The 19,238-nt window shown below is 35.9% G+C and overlaps 3 protein-coding genes across 3 annotated transcripts; all 3 read left to right on the forward strand.

Moving 5' to 3' along the window:
- Positions 1–8,022: 8,022 nt before the first annotated feature.
- LOC139900382 (uncharacterized) lies at positions 8,023–13,433 on the forward strand. The gene is made up of 10 exons (XM_071883156.1): positions 8,023–8,045; positions 9,533–9,626; positions 9,771–9,888; positions 9,930–10,142; positions 10,229–10,288; positions 10,374–11,069; positions 11,120–11,189; positions 11,290–11,527; positions 11,579–11,723; positions 12,664–13,433. Exons 1-10 carry the CDS (start codon positions 8,023–8,025, stop codon positions 13,431–13,433), a joined length of 2,427 nt encoding a protein of 808 aa, XP_071739257.1.
- Positions 13,434–13,549: 116 nt separating this feature from the next.
- Positions 13,550–14,611, forward strand: LOC139900383 (uncharacterized). Its single transcript, XM_071883157.1, has one exon. It carries the CDS (start codon positions 13,550–13,552, stop codon positions 14,609–14,611), a length of 1,062 nt encoding a protein of 353 aa, XP_071739258.1.
- Positions 14,612–14,681: 70 nt separating this feature from the next.
- Positions 14,682–15,275, forward strand: LOC139900384 (uncharacterized). The gene has a single exon (XM_071883158.1). It carries the CDS (start codon positions 14,682–14,684, stop codon positions 15,273–15,275), a length of 594 nt encoding a protein of 197 aa, XP_071739259.1.
- Positions 15,276–19,238: the final 3,963 nt, after the last annotated feature.

The raw sequence follows: 19,238 nt of genomic DNA on the forward strand, positions 1-19,238 counted from the left end.
CAAGCACATCACCGTGGGGAGCTCCTGTTTTGTTTGTCAAGAAGAAAGATGGTACATTCAGGTTGTGTATCGACTACCGAGAGTTGAACAAACTTACCATCAAGAACCGCTACCCACTACCGAGAATCGATGACTTATTTGATCAACTACAAGGCTCGTCTGTTTATTCAAAGATTGACTTACGTTCCGGGTATCATCAAATGCGGGTGAAAGAAGATGATATTCCAAAGACTGCTTTCAGAACACGTTACGGTCATTACGAGTTTATGGTCATGCCGTTTGGTTTAACTAATGCACCAGCTGTGTTCATGGACCTTATGAACCGAGTGTGTGGACCATACCTTGACAAGTTTGTCATTGTTTTCATTGATGACATACTTATTTACTCAAAGAATGACCAAGAACACGGTGAACATTTGAGAAAGGTGTTAGAAGTATTGAGGAAGGAAGAATTGTACGCTAAGTTTTCAAAGTGTGCATTTTGGTTGGAAGAAGTTCAATTCCTCGGTCACATAGTGAACAAAGAAGGTATTAAGGTGGATCCGACAAAGATAGAAACTGTTGAAAAGTGGGAAACCCCGAAAACTCCGAAACACATACGCCAGTTTTTAGGACTAGCTGGTTACTACAGAAGGTTCATCCAAGACTTTTCCAGAATAGCAAAACCCTTGACTGCATTAACGCATAAAGGGAAGAAATTTGAATGGAATGATGAACAAGAGAAAGCGTTTCAGTTATTGAAGAAAAAGCTAACTACGGCACCTATATTGTCATTGCCTGAAGGGAATGATGATTTTGTGATTTATTGTGATGCATCAAAGCAAGGTCTCGGTTGTGTATTAATGCAACGAACGAAGGTGATTGCTTATGCGTCTAGACAATTGAAGATTCACGAACAAAATTATACGACGCATGATTTGGAATTAGGCGCGGTTGTTTTTGCATTAAAGACTTGGAGGCACTACTTATATGGGGTCAAAAGTATTATATATACCGACCACAAAAGTCTTCAACACATATTTAATCAGAAACAACTGAATATGAGACAGCGTAGGTGGATTGAATTATTAAATGATTACGACTTTGAGATTCGTTACCACCCGGGGAAGGCAAATGTGGTAGCCGATGCCTTGAGCAGGAAGGACAGAGAACCCATTCGAGTAAAATCTATGAATATAATGATTCATAATAACATTACTACTCAAATAAAGGAGGCGCAACAAGGAGTTTTAAAAGAGGGAAATTTAAAGGATGAAATACCCAAAGGATCGGAGAAGCATCTTAATATTCGGGAAGACGGAACCCGGTATAGGGCTGAAAGGATTTGGGTACCAAAATTTGGAGATATGAGAGAAATGGTACTTAGAGAAGCTCATAAAACCAGATACTCAATACATCCTGGAACGGGGAAGATGTACAAGGATCTCAAGAAACATTTTTGGTGGCCGGGTATGAAAGCCGATGTTGCTAAATACGTAGGAGAATGTTTGACGTGTTCTAAGGTCAAAGCTGAGCATCAGAAACCATCAGGTCTACTTCAACAACCCGAAATCCCGGAATGGAAATGGGAAAACATTACCATGGATTTCATCACTAAATTGCCAAGGACTGCAAGTGGTTTTGATACTATTTGGGTAATAGTTGATCGTCTCACCAAATCAGCACACTTCCTGCCAATAAGAGAAGATGACAAGATGGAGAAGTTAGCACGACTGTATTTGAAGGAAGTCGTCTCCAGACATGGAATACCAATCTCTATTATCTCTGATAGGGATGGCAGATTTATTTCAAGATTCTGGCAGACATTACAGCAAGCATTAGGAACTCGTCTAGACATGAGTACTGCCTATCATCCACAAACTGATGGGCAGAGTGAAAGGACGATACAAACACTTGAAGACATGCTACGAGCATGTGTTATTGATTTCGGAAACAGTTGGGATCGACATCTACCGTTAGCAGAATTTTCCTACAACAACAGCTACCATTCAAGCATTGAGATCGCGCCGTTTGAAGCACTTTATGGTAGAAAGTGCAGGTCTCCGATTTGTTGGAGTGAAGTGGGGGATAGACAGATTACGGGTCCGGAGATTATACAAGAAACTACCGAGAAGATCATCCAAATTCAACAACGGTTGAAAACCGCCCAAAGTCGACAAAAGAGCTACGCTGACATTAAAAGAAAAGATATAGAATTTGAAATTGGAGAGATGGTCATGCTTAAAGTTGCACCTTGGAAAGGCGTTGTTCGATTTGGTAAACGAGGGAAATTAAATCCAAGATATATTGGACCATTCAAGATTATTGATCGTGTCGGACCAGTAGCTTACCGACTAGAGTTACCTCAACAACTCGCGGCTGTACATAACACTTTCCACGTCTTGAATTTGAAGAAATGTTTTGCTAAAGAAGATCTCACTATTCCGTTAGATGAAATCCAAATCAACGAAAAACTTCAATTCATCGAAGAACCCGTCGAAATAATGGATCGTGAGGTTAAAAGACTTAAGCAAAACAAGATACCAATTGTTAAGGTTCGATGGAATGCTCGTAGAGGACCCGAGTTCACCTGGGAGCATGAAGATCAGATGAAGAAGAAATACCCGCATCTATTTCCAGAAGATTCGTCAACACCTTCAACAGCTTAAAATTTCGGGACGAAATTTATTTAACGGGTAGGTACTGTAGTGACCCGAACTTTTCCATGTTTATATATATTAATTGAGATTGATATTTACATGATTAAATGTTTCCAACATGTTAAGCAATCAAACTTGTTAAGACTTGATTAATTGAAATATGTTTCATATAGACAATTGACCACCCAAGTTGACCGGTGATTCACTAACGTTAAAACTTGTAAAAACTATATGATGACATATATATGGATATATATATAGTTAACATGATACTATGATAAGTAAACATATCATTAAGTATATTAACAATGAACTACATATGTAAAAACAAGACTACTAACTTAATGATTTTTAAACGAGACATATATGTAACGATTATCATTGTAAAGACATTTAATGTATATATATCATATTAAGAGATATTCATACATGATAATATCATGATAATATAATAATTTAAAATCTCATTTGATATTATAAACATTGGGTTAACAACATTTAACAAGATCGTTAACCTAAAGGTTTCAAAACAACACTTATATGTAACGACTAACGATGACTTAACGACTCAGTTAAAATGTATATACATGTAGTGTTTTAATATGTATTTATACACTTTTGAAAGACTTCAATACACTTATCAAAATACTTCTACTTAACAAAAATGCTTACAATTACATCCTCGTTCAGTTTCATCAACAATTCTACTCGTATGCACCCGTATTCGTACTCGTACAACACAGCTTTTAGATGTATGTACTATTGGTATATACACTCCAATGATCAGCTCTTAGAAGCCCATGTGAGTCACCTAACACATGTGGGAACCATCATTTGGCAACTAGCATGAAATATCTCATAAAATTACAAAAATATGAGTAATCATTCATGACTTATTTACATGAAAACAAAATTACATATCCTTTATATCTAATCCATACACCAACGACTAAAAACACCTAAAAACACTTTCATTCTTCAATTTTCTTCATCTAATTGATCTCTCTCAAGTTCTATCTTCAAGTTCTAAGTGTTCTTCATAAATTCTAAAAGTTCTAGTTTCATAAAATCAAGAATACTTTCAAGTTTGCTAGCTCACTTCCAATCTTGTAAGGTGATCATCCAACCTCAAGAAATCTTTGTTTCTTACAGTAGGTTATCATTCTAATACAAGGTAATAATCATATTCAAACTTTGGTTCAATTTCTATAACTATAACAATCTTATTTCAAGTGATGATCTTACTTGAACTTGTTTTCGTGTCATGATTCTGCTTCAAGAACTTTGAGCCATCCAAGGATCCATTGAAGCTAGATCCATTTTTCTCTTTTACAGTAGGTTTATCCAAGGAACTTAAGGTAGTAATGATGTTCATAACATCATTCGATTCATACATATAAAGCTATCTTATTCGAAGGTTTAAACTTGTAATCACTAGAACATAGTTTAGTTAATTCTAAACTTGTTCGCAAACAAAAGTTAATCCTTCTAACTTGACTTTTAAAATCAACTAAACACATGTTCTATATCTATATGATATGCTAACTTAATGATTTAAAACCGGGAAACACGAAAAACACCGTAAAACCGGATTTACGCCGTCGTAGTAACACCGCGGGCTGTTTTGGGTTAGTTAATTAAAAACTATGATAAACTTTGATTTAAAAGTTGTTATTCTGAGAAAATGATTTTTATTATGAACATGAAACTATATCCAAAAATTATGGTTAAACTCAAAGTGGAAGTATGTTTTCTAAAATGGTCATCTAGACGTCGTTCTTTCGACTGAAATGACTACCTTTACAAAAACGACTTGTAACTTATTTTTCCGACTATAAACCTATACTTTTTCTGTTTATATTCATAAAATAGAGTTCAATATGAAACCATATCAATTTGATTCACTCAAAACGGATTTAAAATGAAGAAGTTATGGGTAAAACAAGATTGGATAATTTTTCTCATTTTAGCTACGTGAAAATTGGTAACAAATCTATTCCAACCATAACTTAATCAACTTGTATTGTATATTATGTAATCTTGAGATACCATAGACACGTATACAATGTTTCGACCTATCATGTCGACACATCTATATATATTTCGGAACAACCATAGACACTCTATATGTGAATGTTGGAGTTAGCTATACAGGGTTGAGGTTGATTCCAAAATATATATAGTTTGAGTTGTGATCAATACTGAGATACGTATACACTGGGTCGTGGATTGATTCAAGATAATATTTATCGATTTATTTCTGTACATCTAACTGTGGACAACTAGTTGTAGGTTACTAACGAGGACAGCTGACTTAATAAACTTAAAACATCAAAATATATTAAAAATGTTGTAAATATATTTTGAACATACTTTGATATACATGTATATATTGTTATAGGTTCGTGAATCAACCAGTGGCTAAGTCTTACTTCCCGACGAAGTAAAAATCTGTGAAAGTGAGTTATAGTCCCACTTTTAAAATCTAATATTTTTGGGATGAGAATACATGCAGGTTTTATAAATGATTTACAAAATAGACACAAGTACGTGAAACTACATTCTATGGTTGAATTATCGAAATCGAATATGCCCCTTTTTATTAAGTCTGGTAATCTAAGAATTAGGGAACAGACACCCTAATTGACGCGAATCCTAAAGATAGATCTATTGGGCCTAACAAACCCCATCCAAAGTACCGGATGCTTTAGTACTTCGAAATTTATATCATATCCGAAGGGTGTCCCGGAATGATGGGGATATTCTTATATATGCATCTTGTCATTGTCGGTTACCAGGTGTTCACCATATGAATGATTTTTATCTCTATGTATGGGATGTGTATTGAAATATGAAATCTTGTGGTCTATTATTATGATTTGATATATATAGGTTAAACCTATAACTCACCAACATTTTTGTTGACGTTTTAAGCATGTTTATTCTCAGGTGATTATTAAGAGCTTCCGCTGTCGCATACTTAAATAAGGACGAGAATTGGAGTCCATGCTTGTATGATATTGTGTAAAAACTGCATTCAAGAAACTTATTTTGTTGTAACATATTTGTATTGTAAACCATTATGTAATGGTCGTGTGTAAACAGGATATTTTAGATTATCATTATTTGATAATCTACGTAAAGCTTTTTAAACCTTTATTGATGAAATAAAGGTTATGGTTTGTTTTAAAATGAATGCAGTCTTTGAAAAACGTCTCATATAGAGGTCAAAACCTCGCAACGAAATCAATTAATATGGAACGTTTTTAATCAATAAGAACGGGACATTTCACCAGTATTATGTTTGACTGGCTTGTCTACAGCTACTGGTTTACCAGTAAGTTTGTCATCAGCTGGTTCAGCACAATTGGAACTCCAACACGAAGGGGAATCAGTTGGTTTAATTTTTCTAAGATTATTTTCAGTGATTTCCCTTTTGATACGTCTTTCTTTTGGAGTCATGTAGTAGATGCTTGAGGGGTCAGTAGTCTCATCAATTGAGGTACTGGCTTCTCTTGCTCTAACTTCATCCTCCAAAATCTCTTTCATGGCAGGTGGTAGGGACACAGTAGGTCTAACAAACTTATTTGTCAAGACCTTTTTACCCTTAACTATCTTGGCAAAAGTATTTGGCAAGACAGCTTCAGGATCAGTTTCAAGAATTGGGTCCATGAAAGTAACTTCTGCAATAGCAGCAGCAGCAGCATAGTCACCAGCAAAGAAAGCTTCAACTTGGGCAGGCACCTGCTCGTTAACACACTTTAATGTGCGTTGAGCAGATGTACACCATGAAGTGACAACCTTTTTAAGATTATCCAGCTTGTTTTTGACTTCTGCTGCTTCAGCGTGAAGAGACCTTAAAGCAAAGTTTTGTTTTTCAAGTTTGGAAATATCATCGTTCAAGATTTTAATATCATCATTTTTGCATTTAAGTTTCTCATTTAAAGATTTGTTGTCAGTTTTCAAAACTTCTTCACGTTTGCTGCCTCTACATAAGTCAACTCTTAGGTAGTCAAACATTTTGGCTTTTTCATCATTAGTATAAGTTCGAAAATTATCAACCTTATACATCAATTCAGTTTTCCATTGAGGAGAATCTCTTTTCTGATCAGCTTCCCTTATATCAGCCAAAAACTTGCTACCACTATCATCCTCATCAGACTCCTTGACCTCCTTGGCCATTAAACACAGCTTCTTTTCTGGAGCATAACCAGCACCATCATCATCAGTATCACTATCAGAGGAAGACGACGAGCTGGTTTCATCCCAATCATGATGCTCAGCAACTAGAACCTTTTCTGGCTTTTTACCTTTCTTGTCAGTTTTAGCACTTTCCTTCATCTGAGCTTTCATAGCTTTGTACTTGTTCTTGTACTTGTCAGCTTTTGAGAAAGATTTAGCATGTGAAGTTGAAGGTTTCCTGGACATGCATTCAGCAACAAAATGTCCAACCTTCCCACAATTATAACACTCAGATTTAGGACCCTTGACTGACTTGCTGCTATACCTAGCACTCGGTTTCTTACTTCCTTTGTATGACTTGCTGGTTCTCTTACGACTGAACCTTTTGAACTGCCTAGCCAGCAGAGTCATACCTTCAGCAAACCCTTCTCCATCACTTTCACCATCACTGCTTTCTTCAGACCCAGTACCACTATCCACTTCACTCTCAAATGTCTCTTCTTCTGCCAACAACTTTTAAACCAGTAAAGCCTTTTGAGCTTTCTTTTTAGCAGCAGCAATAAGAGCAGTATCATCTGTCTTAGAAGATTTTGAAGTGGTGGGGGCAGACCTAAAGTTTTCTTTCTAGTTAAGTTCAAATTTAGCCTCTGCCTTCTCATGGTTCCAAAGTGAACTGTAGAGAGAAGACATGTTAAAGTTCTTTAGGGTCTGAGTGGTTCTTAAAGGGTCAGTAACAGATTTCCATTTAGTATGCAGTGAATCTATGAATTTGTTTACTTGTTCAAACTCAGTATAGGTGACATTCAAAGTGATCACGTCAGCAATCAAGGAGTTAAACCTAATGAAGGTTTGCTTAAGGGTTTCATTCTTGTAGGCAAAGAATATTTCATATTCTCTTTTCAAAGCAATCATTCTGTTCTGCCTTACTTCTCCCATATCCTCATAGGTAACATCTAGATAGTCCAGCATAAGCTTGGCATTTTCTTTACCCTTAATCAGTTTGAACAGTGGGTTAGGTAAAGTTATAGCTAACAAGGTTCTGATTTTAGGGTCAAGTCCAACACGACGTTTATCCTCAGTATCTCATCTAGAAGGGTTGAGAATAACCTCTCTGCCAGGAACAACAGGAGTGTCAGCTGTAACTGGAGCACTACCAATAGTCTCAGTGGGTACAAATGGATCATCTGTGGCAATACCAGGCATGAGTGGGTCAATAGAGTCAAGGTGAAGTATGAATCTTGCCTTCCAAGTTTCATACTCATCTTCATCAAATTTGGGTGGTCTATTGGATTAGCCATTTTTAAGGTAAGCTGTATTTGAATATGCAGCCATGAGAGAATTCAGATCCAAGATATTGATTATCAAGACTGAAGCTCTGATACCAGTTGTTGGTCCCTTGATAACAACAGGAGTATTGTAGAGGGGGGGTGAATACAATTTCTTTTAAAATAACTTAACAGTTAAACACGATTAGTATTCAAGCATGCAAATAAATAGAGTCACATGTAATTTTCAACAGTTATTCTTTATTGATTGAATCATAAAGAATCATAACTATCCTTGGCGGAATGATAGTTGGTTGATACAGATTACCTAGATTATAGCTAAGAGGTAAACTAACAGCTATTACACGTTTTGAGTCTATAAAAATAAACCCACACCACTAGTTGTTACAATAGTGGATACAACAATTTATAGTAGTCCTATTAACCATGTAATGGTTCTATTATCCACTGGTACATAGGATGTCTGTACTTGTGGGGACAACTACATCAGAGAGCATGCTCTCCTCTTTCCTCTTTGGTAGCTATTTGCAGGAACACTCCAATTCGGTTTAGCACCACTATTTGATTAAACAAATAGAATGTTGTGTTCCCTAGGTGTTGACAAAGTATAACCCATGTCTGCACATGCGTTAAACTTCTGCATTCCCACGTGGTCTTGTAAGGTCACTAGTCAGCCGCCGACGTGTGTCCTTTTCTGTTCAACTTTGTCTTTGACTTCTGTTGAATAGTACCATTGATGTAGACCACTCGGGAAACTACTATGCTTATAATGGAGCATAGCTGTCTTGTGTAGTAAGCTGCATTCCAGCTGTGCTGGTTCTTCATTTCTGAGCCACTTCATATTCTTGATTTGCTAAGTACACATCATGTGCTGATTGAAGAACACTGTCTACCTTGTGCTGGTAGACTGAGCAGCAAACTAAACACCCGACACAGCAATATCTGCTGTCTATACATAAACAAACTTGTGCTGACTGCACATAACATTTTAGTGCAAATAAATTACAGTTTTGTCATAATTAAATCCTTAATTATTTTGGGGACTCAACAGCTAGGCTTGATCAGCTTAATTTGTTTGACCCATTTGTATGTAAATATAACAATTGATTATAGATTGCTATTAAATTCTGATGATTTCAGTAAGAGTGATAAAGAATTCAATTCGATTAGGTTATGTTATTGTTATTATTATTTATGACTTTTTAAGCTTAATTTGATGATTTCATTCGTTCAGAAGTAAAAGTAAGTTGTATGTTTCCTATATAAGCCTTTTAAGTAAGTTTCAATGGAAGAAAAGTGTCTACTAGGAATTTTAATTGTGTTCAATTGTTTTTTATATGTGTTTTCATTACTATATGTTGTCACATTTACAGCTTATGTTACTTTTTGTAATTCTCATACGGTTTTGCTTTTGTGATGTTTCAGAATCTTTATTGTTTCATCAGGTTTTGTTGGTGCTGTTATTGTACCAATTTCGTCACGGCTATCTTTCAAATTTGTGCTTCACTGCTATAGTCAGGTATTTATGAAACAATGTCAGCATTATTTTCTTAATTTTTTTGGCACATCTGATGATATTTTTTTATTTATTTATGTGTTTCTGTTTCTTTCCTCGGTTTTTGATTATATTTACTTAGCATTGAAAGTGTTATGTTTATTGGAGGTTTACTCTTTCGGTTTATTTGCTGAATTATACGTGGTAGTTTTGAGATTTTTTTATTGTCTTTTATCTGTGTTCCATCGTGTCGTCTTCGCTTCTTTGTTGCTGACTGCATTTACGGGTAAGGGTCAAAAATGCCACCTAAAAAATGAATAAGTCAAGCGTCGGATTCTGGTGTACCATCTGTTTTTGATGGTGCAAGTAGTAGCATAGAATTAAGTTCAACTAGAAAAAAGAAAAAAGTAATTAGTAATATACGTGTTCGGAATGATAAATCAACCAATGTAAGTAGCCGTGTGACTTCTTCGACTTCATTTCCAACTGGTTTCTGTGGTGGTTCTGGCTTGCCATTTGCTGCTTCGCGCGAACATGCAGGTTTGTTGGTCTTATTTCTTATAAATGCAATTGTTTCATTCGTCGTTATGTAATTATCATTAATCGATTTTCTTTCTTTTTTATAGCCGGGTCATCTTCTGCTGTATGTATTGCACAGTCTGCCCGCTCTTCGAATGATATAGAAGGTATAGTAGATGATTGTTTTCTGGCTAAATGTCTATGAAATTTACGAGATGGTTTAACTAACGTTAGTTTTAAATTGATAATCAGGTGTGACGAACTCATATGACGACATTGGTGATTGTAATTGTGTTTGTTCTTTTTGTGGTGCTATGTTTTGGTACGATGAAAGATTAAAAACCTCTTCGAGTACTTTAAAGTTCAATCGTTGTTGTGAAGGGGGTCGTATCGATCTACCACGTGAAGAAGAACCTCCTGCTATCTTTGTGCAGCTATTAAGCAACAAAAATTATGTCGATAATATTCGAGCATATAATCAGATGTTTAGCATGGCATCATATGGAGCTCAAATTGATGATACTGTTAATAGCGGCAGAGGACCATATGTATTTAAGATTTCGGGCCAAGTTTATCATTGGTTTGGGTCACTATGTCTGGAAGAGGGTAATCCTCCCCGATTTTTGCAGCTATACATATATGATACTGTAAACGAAGTCCGAAATAGAATGAGGTTCTTTGGTGGGGACAAATCTGATGTTCTTAAGGCTGAAATTGTTAGGGAGCTGATAGAAGTACTAGATGCTAAGAATGAGTTGGTTAAGCTGTTTAGAACTGCAAGAGACAGGATCGAGATGAATGATGTTCCAGATTTATGTATTAGGCTTTATAGTGTCGTTGGCACAAGGAAATACGAGTTGCCTACCAGCGACGCTATTGATGCTATTGTTTTTTATTCGGGTGATACCACCAGAACTGATTATGACATGATCATAGAGTATAAGGGTGGTACGCCCAGACATGTAAATAAACTGCATCCCTCTTATATGTCTTTGTAGTTTCCGTTACTATTTGTGTATGGACAACCGGGATACCATTCGGAACTGAGATTGATGAACGTGCGTGGAGGTGGCGGTCGGAGAAAGGATAAGATGACCATGAACATGCTCTATACTTATCAATTACATGATAGGTATAATATGTTTGGTTTATTATCCAAATGTGGTAGGTTATTTCAACAGTATGTTGTCACCGCTTACTGCAGCATCGAGTTAAATAGGCTGGATTACGTGAGAAATAACCAGCAAAATATACGTAACGAGTATCTATCTGGGTTATATGATGCTATAAACAGAGGAGACCACTATGGAGCTGATGTTGGTTCGAGAACCATATTACCTGCATCATTCACGGGGGGTCCCAGATACATGTATAGCCACTATTTGGATGCACTTGCTATATGCCGTGTGCACGGCAATCCAAAGTTTTTCATTACATTTACTTGCAACTCTAAGTAGCCAGAAATCAAAAGGTATTTGCGCAAATTTCCGGGGCTAACTTCGACTGATCGTGGTGACATTGTTGCTAGGATTTTCAATATGAAAGTCAAACAATTTGTTTCTGTTCTAAAACAAGAAGAATTATTCGGTCCTTCAAAAGCTGGTACGTTTACAATGTTATTATAATGCCTTAGTTTTATGATAAATCTGTCTTATTTGATATTAACATTACTAATTACACATTGTTAATACATTCGGGGACCTTTTTAAAAATTAGCATATATAATAGTTTTGCATTCAAATACAATTATGTGGTTATAAAGCACAAATGTACGTACATGTTTTTTATAATCTAATTCCAAAATTAGATAGGAATGTTGATTTTTTTAGCATTCTTGCCTGAAATTTTCTAAAATATTCATTGTACATTATATGTTAAATTAACTGCTAAGTTGTTCGCCATTTTTATGTACGTATAACGGATTGCTAGTCTATCTAATATTTATTTAGGCATACCGTTAATAGATTTATGAATTTTTAACAAGAAAGAATCTGATTGAAGAATTTAGACAACATATTGAAACGGGATTGAACTGTTTAGCACATACGTACTTGCTTCAAAATGTAATTGTTGTAAAAAAATGTGCTACATTCTGAATAAATAATAGATAGAATGGTGTATATATAGCATCTTAGAGTTGCATATAAATAAGCGGTTCAGACTATATGTTGGCACAGAACTATGCCAATTGGCATAGAAATTGTTACTTTAAGATAGAATGGGTCACTGCCATTCATAACTCTATTTTATGAACCGATACTCGGTCATTTTATGTATTTATATCTGTTTAGGGTATAGGGCATAAAATAGGTTCATGTTGAGTGTGATTATCATTTACTGATATGAAATACAAGTGCTGAATAATAATTACTCGAATAGTTGCAGCTAACTTTAAGTAAAATTATAATTCATTTCTATATTCTGCATTTTATTGCCTAGTGGTAGTATAAATGTGGTGCGTAATTCAGTTACTTATCATACATTTTTTTCTATTGTGATTTATGTCTACAAAAGTTTAATTATTTTTTCATTGTTTGTGCAGTACTTTATACGATTGAGTTTCAGAAAAGGGGGCTTCCACATTATCATACACTATTATGGATAAAGCCGTCTCTGAGATCCTATCAACTACAGGATGTTGACCGATTCATTTCAGCTGAATTGCCGGACCCCGTCAGAGATCCCGATGGTTTTAGATTTGTGTCCGAAATGATGATGCATTGTCCTTGCGGCTTGCTAAACAAAAATGCTCCTTGCATGGAGGAATCGGAATCTACGCGAGAATCTTTTTGTTCCAAGAAATTTCCTAAACCGTTCAATGAACAAACGTATTTTGATAAAGACGGTTACGTGCATTACCAAAGGCGCAATCTGGGTATCTCAGTTGACAAGAAGATTTGCAGGCTTGATAACGGCTACGTGGTACCATATAACCGTGCATTATGTTTACAGTTCCATGCGCACATTAACGTTGAATGGTGCGGCTGGTCGATGCTTATCAAATATCTATTCAAATATATATCCAAGGGAACTGATCGTGTTACTGCTTACATTCCCAGACCCATTGGTTGCAGCACTTCTGCCGACATTGAGCAGAATCCGAATGTTGATGAACTAAAATTTTTTATCGATGCTCGGTTTATTTGTGCACCTGAGGCATGCTGGAGAATATTTAATTTCCCAATTCACAGTCGTGAACCTACCGTGCAGATACTTGCTGTTCATTTGAAAGATATGCAGTTAGTTAAATTTCACTCCAACCAACGTCTAAGATCTATTGTCAACAACGCAGGTGGTAAAAAACAACATTGACAGAATGGCTGTTCTATAACAGAAATTCTAGCGATGGAAGACATTTAACCTATCTAGACTTTCCTCTAGAATTTGTCTGGGTTGATGACCACAAAATGTGGAAAAGAAGATGTAATATGAATAAGCCATCTATAGGTCGGCTCACATACATGCATCCTGCGTTCGGCGAAGTATTTTATCTACGGATGCTACTATGCCATCAGAAAGGTAGCACTTCATTTGAAGATTTAATGACCGTAAACAATAGCATTCGCTCAACTTATCGGGAAGCATGTCTCGCTATGGGCCTATTAGGTGATGATAAAGAATGGTTTACGACAATGGAGGAAGCAGCTGCAACAGCAACTTCAGCCCAATTACGTACGCTGTTCTCTCACATACTTCAATTCTACGATGTCGCAAACCCTCTAAAGCTATGGAAACAGTGCTGGAAATTAATGTCTGATGACATACCGATTAGGGTCGCGTCATCCTTACGTATCTCAAGGGTATACGTAAATTCAGAGGAATTAGAAGGTTACGTTCTCTATGAATTGCAGATTTTATTATATCAGTATTCTAAGACCGTCTCTGATTTTGGTCTTCCTAGAATTCCTCCCCATCTTCTAGATGATCTTCAGAATCGGCTTATCATGGAAGAAAAGAATTACGACCGCGAAACGTTACTTGCTGAAAAAAGCATACTTGAATCCAAATTAAACGACAAGCAACTAATGATCTACAATTTAGTCATCAGTTCGAATAGCACTCGAAAACAAGAACTAATATTCGTCTATTGTCATGGCGGAACTGGAAAAACCTTCCTCTGGAAGGCAATTACAACCGCCTTTCGAGCTGATGGAAAAATAGTGCTCACCGTGGCATCATCCGGGATCGCTTCCCTGTTACTACCTACCGGTCGTACCGCTCATTCAAGATTCAAGATTCCCATCGATTTGACCGACGAGAGTATGTGCAATATTAAGAAAAAAATGCAAATGGCGTCACTTCATAAAAAAACGGAACTAATCATTTGGGATGAAGTTCCAATGAATGACCGAAAGTGTTTGGAAACCCTCGATAGGACGCTAAGGGATATCTACGATACTCCAAAAATTCCTTTTGGTGGTCTAACATTCATATTAGGTGGTGATTTTCGCCAAACTCTCCCTGTTAAAAAAAAGATGCGGAAAACGTGAAATTCTTGATGCTTCTATAGCAAATTCCTATCTATGGAAGAAATTCACGATCATTACTTTGGAAGAAAATATGCGACTGCATCAGCCAAACCTTTCAACAATACAAAAAGAGGACAATACTAATTTCGCAAGATGGTTATTACGAATCGGAGATGGCGATATCGGTGTTCCAGATGAATCAGATCCTCACAACGTTTCTTGGGTCCAAATTCCAGAAAGATTTTGTATTCCAAATGGCAAAGCCAGACTCTCACAACTTATATCATTCATTTACGATGAAGGTCTGCTACAATTTCCGGATGCAGGCAAATTACAACAACAAGCAATCGTTTGTCCAAAGAATGAAACGGTTGATACCATTAACAACATGATTCTCAAAAATATAGAAGGTCTACAAAAAAATTATACAAGTTGCGATACAGCAACCCCATATAGCAGTGATGGTGGACAAACTGAGTTACTCTACCCAACGGAATACCTAAACTCTCAGAATTTTCCAGGGCTTCCCCCGCATGAATTGTGTTTGAAAATTGGGGTTCTGATAATTTTGCTTCAAAATTTAAATGTTGTTGGAGGCTTATGCAATGGAACCAGAATGATAGTAACACAACTACTATCAAATCTGATTGAAGGCGAGATCATCACAGGAACAAGGGTTGGCTAAAAAGTCCACATCCCCAGAGTTACCCTAATATACAAAGACAATATCCTACCATATATTTTTAAAAGAATACAACATCCCGTAAAGCTATCATACGCAATGACCATTAATAAAAGTCAGGGACAATCCTTAAATAAGATTGGCATATATTTGCCAAAACCCGTATTTGGTCATGGGCAATTATATGTTGCTCTTTCAAGGGCGACAACACCAAATGGTCTCAAAATACTTATAGAAAACGAAGATGGTCAAAGTCATAATGTGAAGAAAAACATTGTCTATAAAGATTTTTTGCAAACCATTTTCCACAAATAGGTCATTAATAAGTACTCCCTCCATCCCATTACAAGTGACCATTTACTTTCTGCACACAGTTTTAGGAAATCCCACTAACTTCATTCTCCACCAATCAGAAATCTTCTCTCTCCAGAATAACCTCTTGTGATTGGTTGAAACACAAAGTGGACACTTGATATGGAATGTCCCAAAATGGAAATGTGGACACTTTAAGTGGGACGGAGGGAGTAGTTAGTTTTAATATCAAAATTGATAGCACATGCACTTCTACATAACCACATATTTATGTTAATTTCCTATGAATCCTATATGTATCTAACGCCTTAGTCGTTACTTTTATGGTAGGATGAATCAACAAGCAGAGTTGGTACCAATCTCAACACTACGCCCGGGTCAGAAATTGAAAGTCATTGAAGCAATAGTATACAGATTATGGATAGCAAAGCGACCAAAAGAAATTAGACCTCATGGATATTCCTGCATACTACTCGACGTAGAGGTACACATCCAAAACACCTATAACGGTTTAGATACACAACTATTCTTAATAAAAGGCTGATTTGCTTAAATTCTTATCGTCGTTTAAATTAGAAAGAATTCACAATCGTTATTCAGTTTCTCGTATGTGATGCTTACCATCAGTAATTTATAACTACAGACATGAGATTTCTATTATTACTGCATACATGTTATTTTCTGTTTAAAATTTATTTTTAATTTATTCTCACTGATATCACGCATCATATAACATACAACTTACATTCGTTTACTTCTACAGCTTATATGACTTATTATTATTTTTATAGTGATAGCTTTTGTCGAAAAAATGAAATCCTGATAATATTATACAAAACTACATTTACTAAATACCTGATTTTGTTACATACAGGGAAACGCTATTCAGGCTAACATAGACTGGAGAAACAGAAATAATTTGCTACGCACTCTTCAAGTTAACAGGGCTTATAGGATATCAAACTTCGTGTGTACGCCATTGCAAAAAATTGATCAAGCCATTTCCAACCCTACATGTGATGCCCCGTACAAAACCATCGTGTACAAATCATCAACAACAGGATCATTAAAAGGTTAAGTACTATATGCTGTAATAAAAGGAGTTGCATTCACGATAGAAAGATGATGTCATAATCGACATCAAATGTTTTACACCAACAGTATGCTTCTACGAATAGCAAGCATGAATAAATGTATGTGACCCTTAGGTCGTTACAAAATATAGTTTCAAATGTATTAAAGTTTGAATGTAAGATAAACAGTTCATGCGATGATAACACTAGAGCAGCGGGTGTCTATGGCAAGACTAGTACACAGCGGAAGCAACCTTAAGCACCTGAGAAAAACATGCTTAAAAACGTCAACACAAAGGTTGGTGAGCTATAGTTTAAGTATAACAGTATGTAAGGTAGGCCACGAGATTCCAGTGCTACAAAGAGCGTTTCAAAACAGTATGATAAAGTATATGTTTAACCGTGGGCACTTGGTAACTAACTTAACGTTTATACCCCATGAAAGTACACTTGGCAAGTGCGTATGTATACGAAGTATTAAACACCCGTTAAATGCTAGCGCTACTAGCCCGAGTGGGGATGTCAAACCCTATGGATCCATATCTAAGATTCGCGTTCACCGGTTCAAAAACCAATGACTAAACGTTACCGAGCTAAAGGGAATGTTTATGCCGTTGTATAACCCACACATATATAAAGTTTAAGTACTCGTGCCTAGTATGTAAAACGTAAAATGAGCATGTATTCTCAGTTCCCAAAATAGTTAAAGTAAAAAGGGATGCTATAACTCACAGTGGTAAAGTAGTGGTAAAGTCGAGTCGGGAAGTAAGCAAGTACGTAGGTCCGGAAAGTCCTCAACCTAAGTCAAATATTACTAAGTCAGTAAATCATCCCAATAGGTTTAAAAGTATGTAAATAAGGTCTTAAGGGTCATCATCATTCATCATCAAACAAAAGGTGTAAAGTAAGTTTCGTTCATGAAAAGAGTTTAAAACAAAGGCTGACTTCGATCAGTCACCACGGCCTCTATACCTACTGAAATAAGGTGATACCAGTGGCCATGGCTCTGTATATGAGTCCTTTAGTTGTGTTAAAAATTACAGAAGCAAAATCGTCTTCGCTTGACCGTGACGACGGTCTAAGTGCAAGTAGGTCAGAATTTTCAGCACAACGTTAAATGGACATAGTGACGATCGGAGGGCCATAAATCCTAAACCGTAACTCGGATTAAGATGAGTCCTATATAAAAAGTTATCTACTCGAACAGATCTATCTGAAAATAATAATTACAGTAGCCCAGGTCGTACGGGTCAGACACAGAAACAGTAGAACAGTAGGGTCAGTAGGTTCCGGTGGTTCTTGGTGCGCGATGCTTATCATGGTTCTCATCCTTGATGCATATAGCTTCAAGTGTACAATTCGTTGATGTGTTTGCATAATTTTCACCAAGGTTTGACTATCATAACCCAAGTGTAAGTCTAAGACATGAAGCACAACTCACTTGAGTGTTGCAAGTGTTTTGACAAACCAAAGTTACATCAAAGTCTTAGATCTAACACATACATGAACTTTAAAACTAATATTAAGTTACAACTTGAAAATAAACTTATAAAATCAAGATCTTAAGTTGTAGAACATAGTTCTTAGTTTGATCTTGAAGATCCAAGACTCAAAAGTCTAGATCTAACATAAGTGTACAAAGTTATAATTAAAGAAAGTTTACTTACATGTTCTTGAACTTTCAAAGTTAACTTTTAGTTCAAGATTAATGAGATCAAGGTTAACTAGTAACACTTGACCAATAACAACCAACAAACATGAAATTAAAGTGCATAATGTAAAGAATAAACTAAGTAAACAAGTAAATAAGTTCATGGGTTGCATACTTTAAAGATTCAAGCCTAAGTCTTGATCTTTAGAAAGTAAACTTTAAAGTTTACTTCATGAACTTCAAGTATGATTTACAACCATGAACTTACAATCTTTTAACAAGTAAAGGTAGAATCATAAACTAGTAAGTTTATGTTCTTGAGTGTTCTTGTAAATACAAGATATAATGAAGAATCAAACTAAAGAGTTGATTCTTGAAACTAGTAAGTAACAAACAACAACTAGTAACTACAAGTAAGTAAATAATAATCAAAGACAAGTAACATTAAACAAAAGAATAATGATGATGAAGGTTTTTGGTTCGGTTTTAGAAGGAAAGAAAAGAGAATTATTTGTTCAAGTTACATACAAAAATGAGAGAAAAAGAGAGAAAGTGAGATGCAAGTTTGAAGTGTGTGTGAGAAATGAGAATGCAAGTGAGTATGTAATTAAGATTTGAAAACAAAAACACCTCCCCATGAGATGTAGGCTGACGGTTTTGCTTCTCCAGGGGGGAAGGATAAGTTCAATGGTCACTAGCATGTAAAAGCTTAAAAGATTGGTTATTAGGTGGCCATGCATGGGGATTATGTTGTAACAAGATTCCTTAAGTGTTTAACCAACTAGTTCATTTCGAAAGTAATACTTACATGGAAGAGTGGGCTAGTTAGTCCATTTAAATGTAGGGTGGGCTTATAAGCCCAATATCATGAGTCCATAACACTAATAAAATCCCAAGTTCAATTAATTAACAAATTAATCCAATTAAAGC

The sequence above is a fragment of the Rutidosis leptorrhynchoides genome, chromosome 3 (genome assembly GCF_046630445.1).
Source record: "Rutidosis leptorrhynchoides isolate AG116_Rl617_1_P2 chromosome 3, CSIRO_AGI_Rlap_v1, whole genome shotgun sequence".
NCBI classification, from domain to species: domain Eukaryota; kingdom Viridiplantae; phylum Streptophyta; class Magnoliopsida; order Asterales; family Asteraceae; genus Rutidosis; species Rutidosis leptorrhynchoides.

Coding starts and splice junctions, on each gene's coding strand:
- LOC139900382 (XM_071883156.1), top strand. CDS start 8,023: ATGAGTGGGTCAATAGAGTCAAG. Junction 10,143..10,228: donor TGCTTCGCGCGAACATGCAG/GTTTGTTGGTCT, acceptor TCTTTTTTATAG/CCGGGTCATCTTCTGCTGTA. Junction 11,528..11,578: donor ATGCACTTGCTATATGCCGT/GTGCACGGCAAT, acceptor AACTCTAAGTAG/CCAGAAATCAAAAGGTATTT.
- LOC139900383 (XM_071883157.1), top strand. CDS start 13,550: ATGAATAAGCCATCTATAGGTCGGCTCACATACATGCATCCTGCGTTC.
- LOC139900384 (XM_071883158.1), top strand. CDS start 14,682: ATGCGACTGCATCAGCCAAACCTTTCAACAATACAAAAAGAGGACAAT.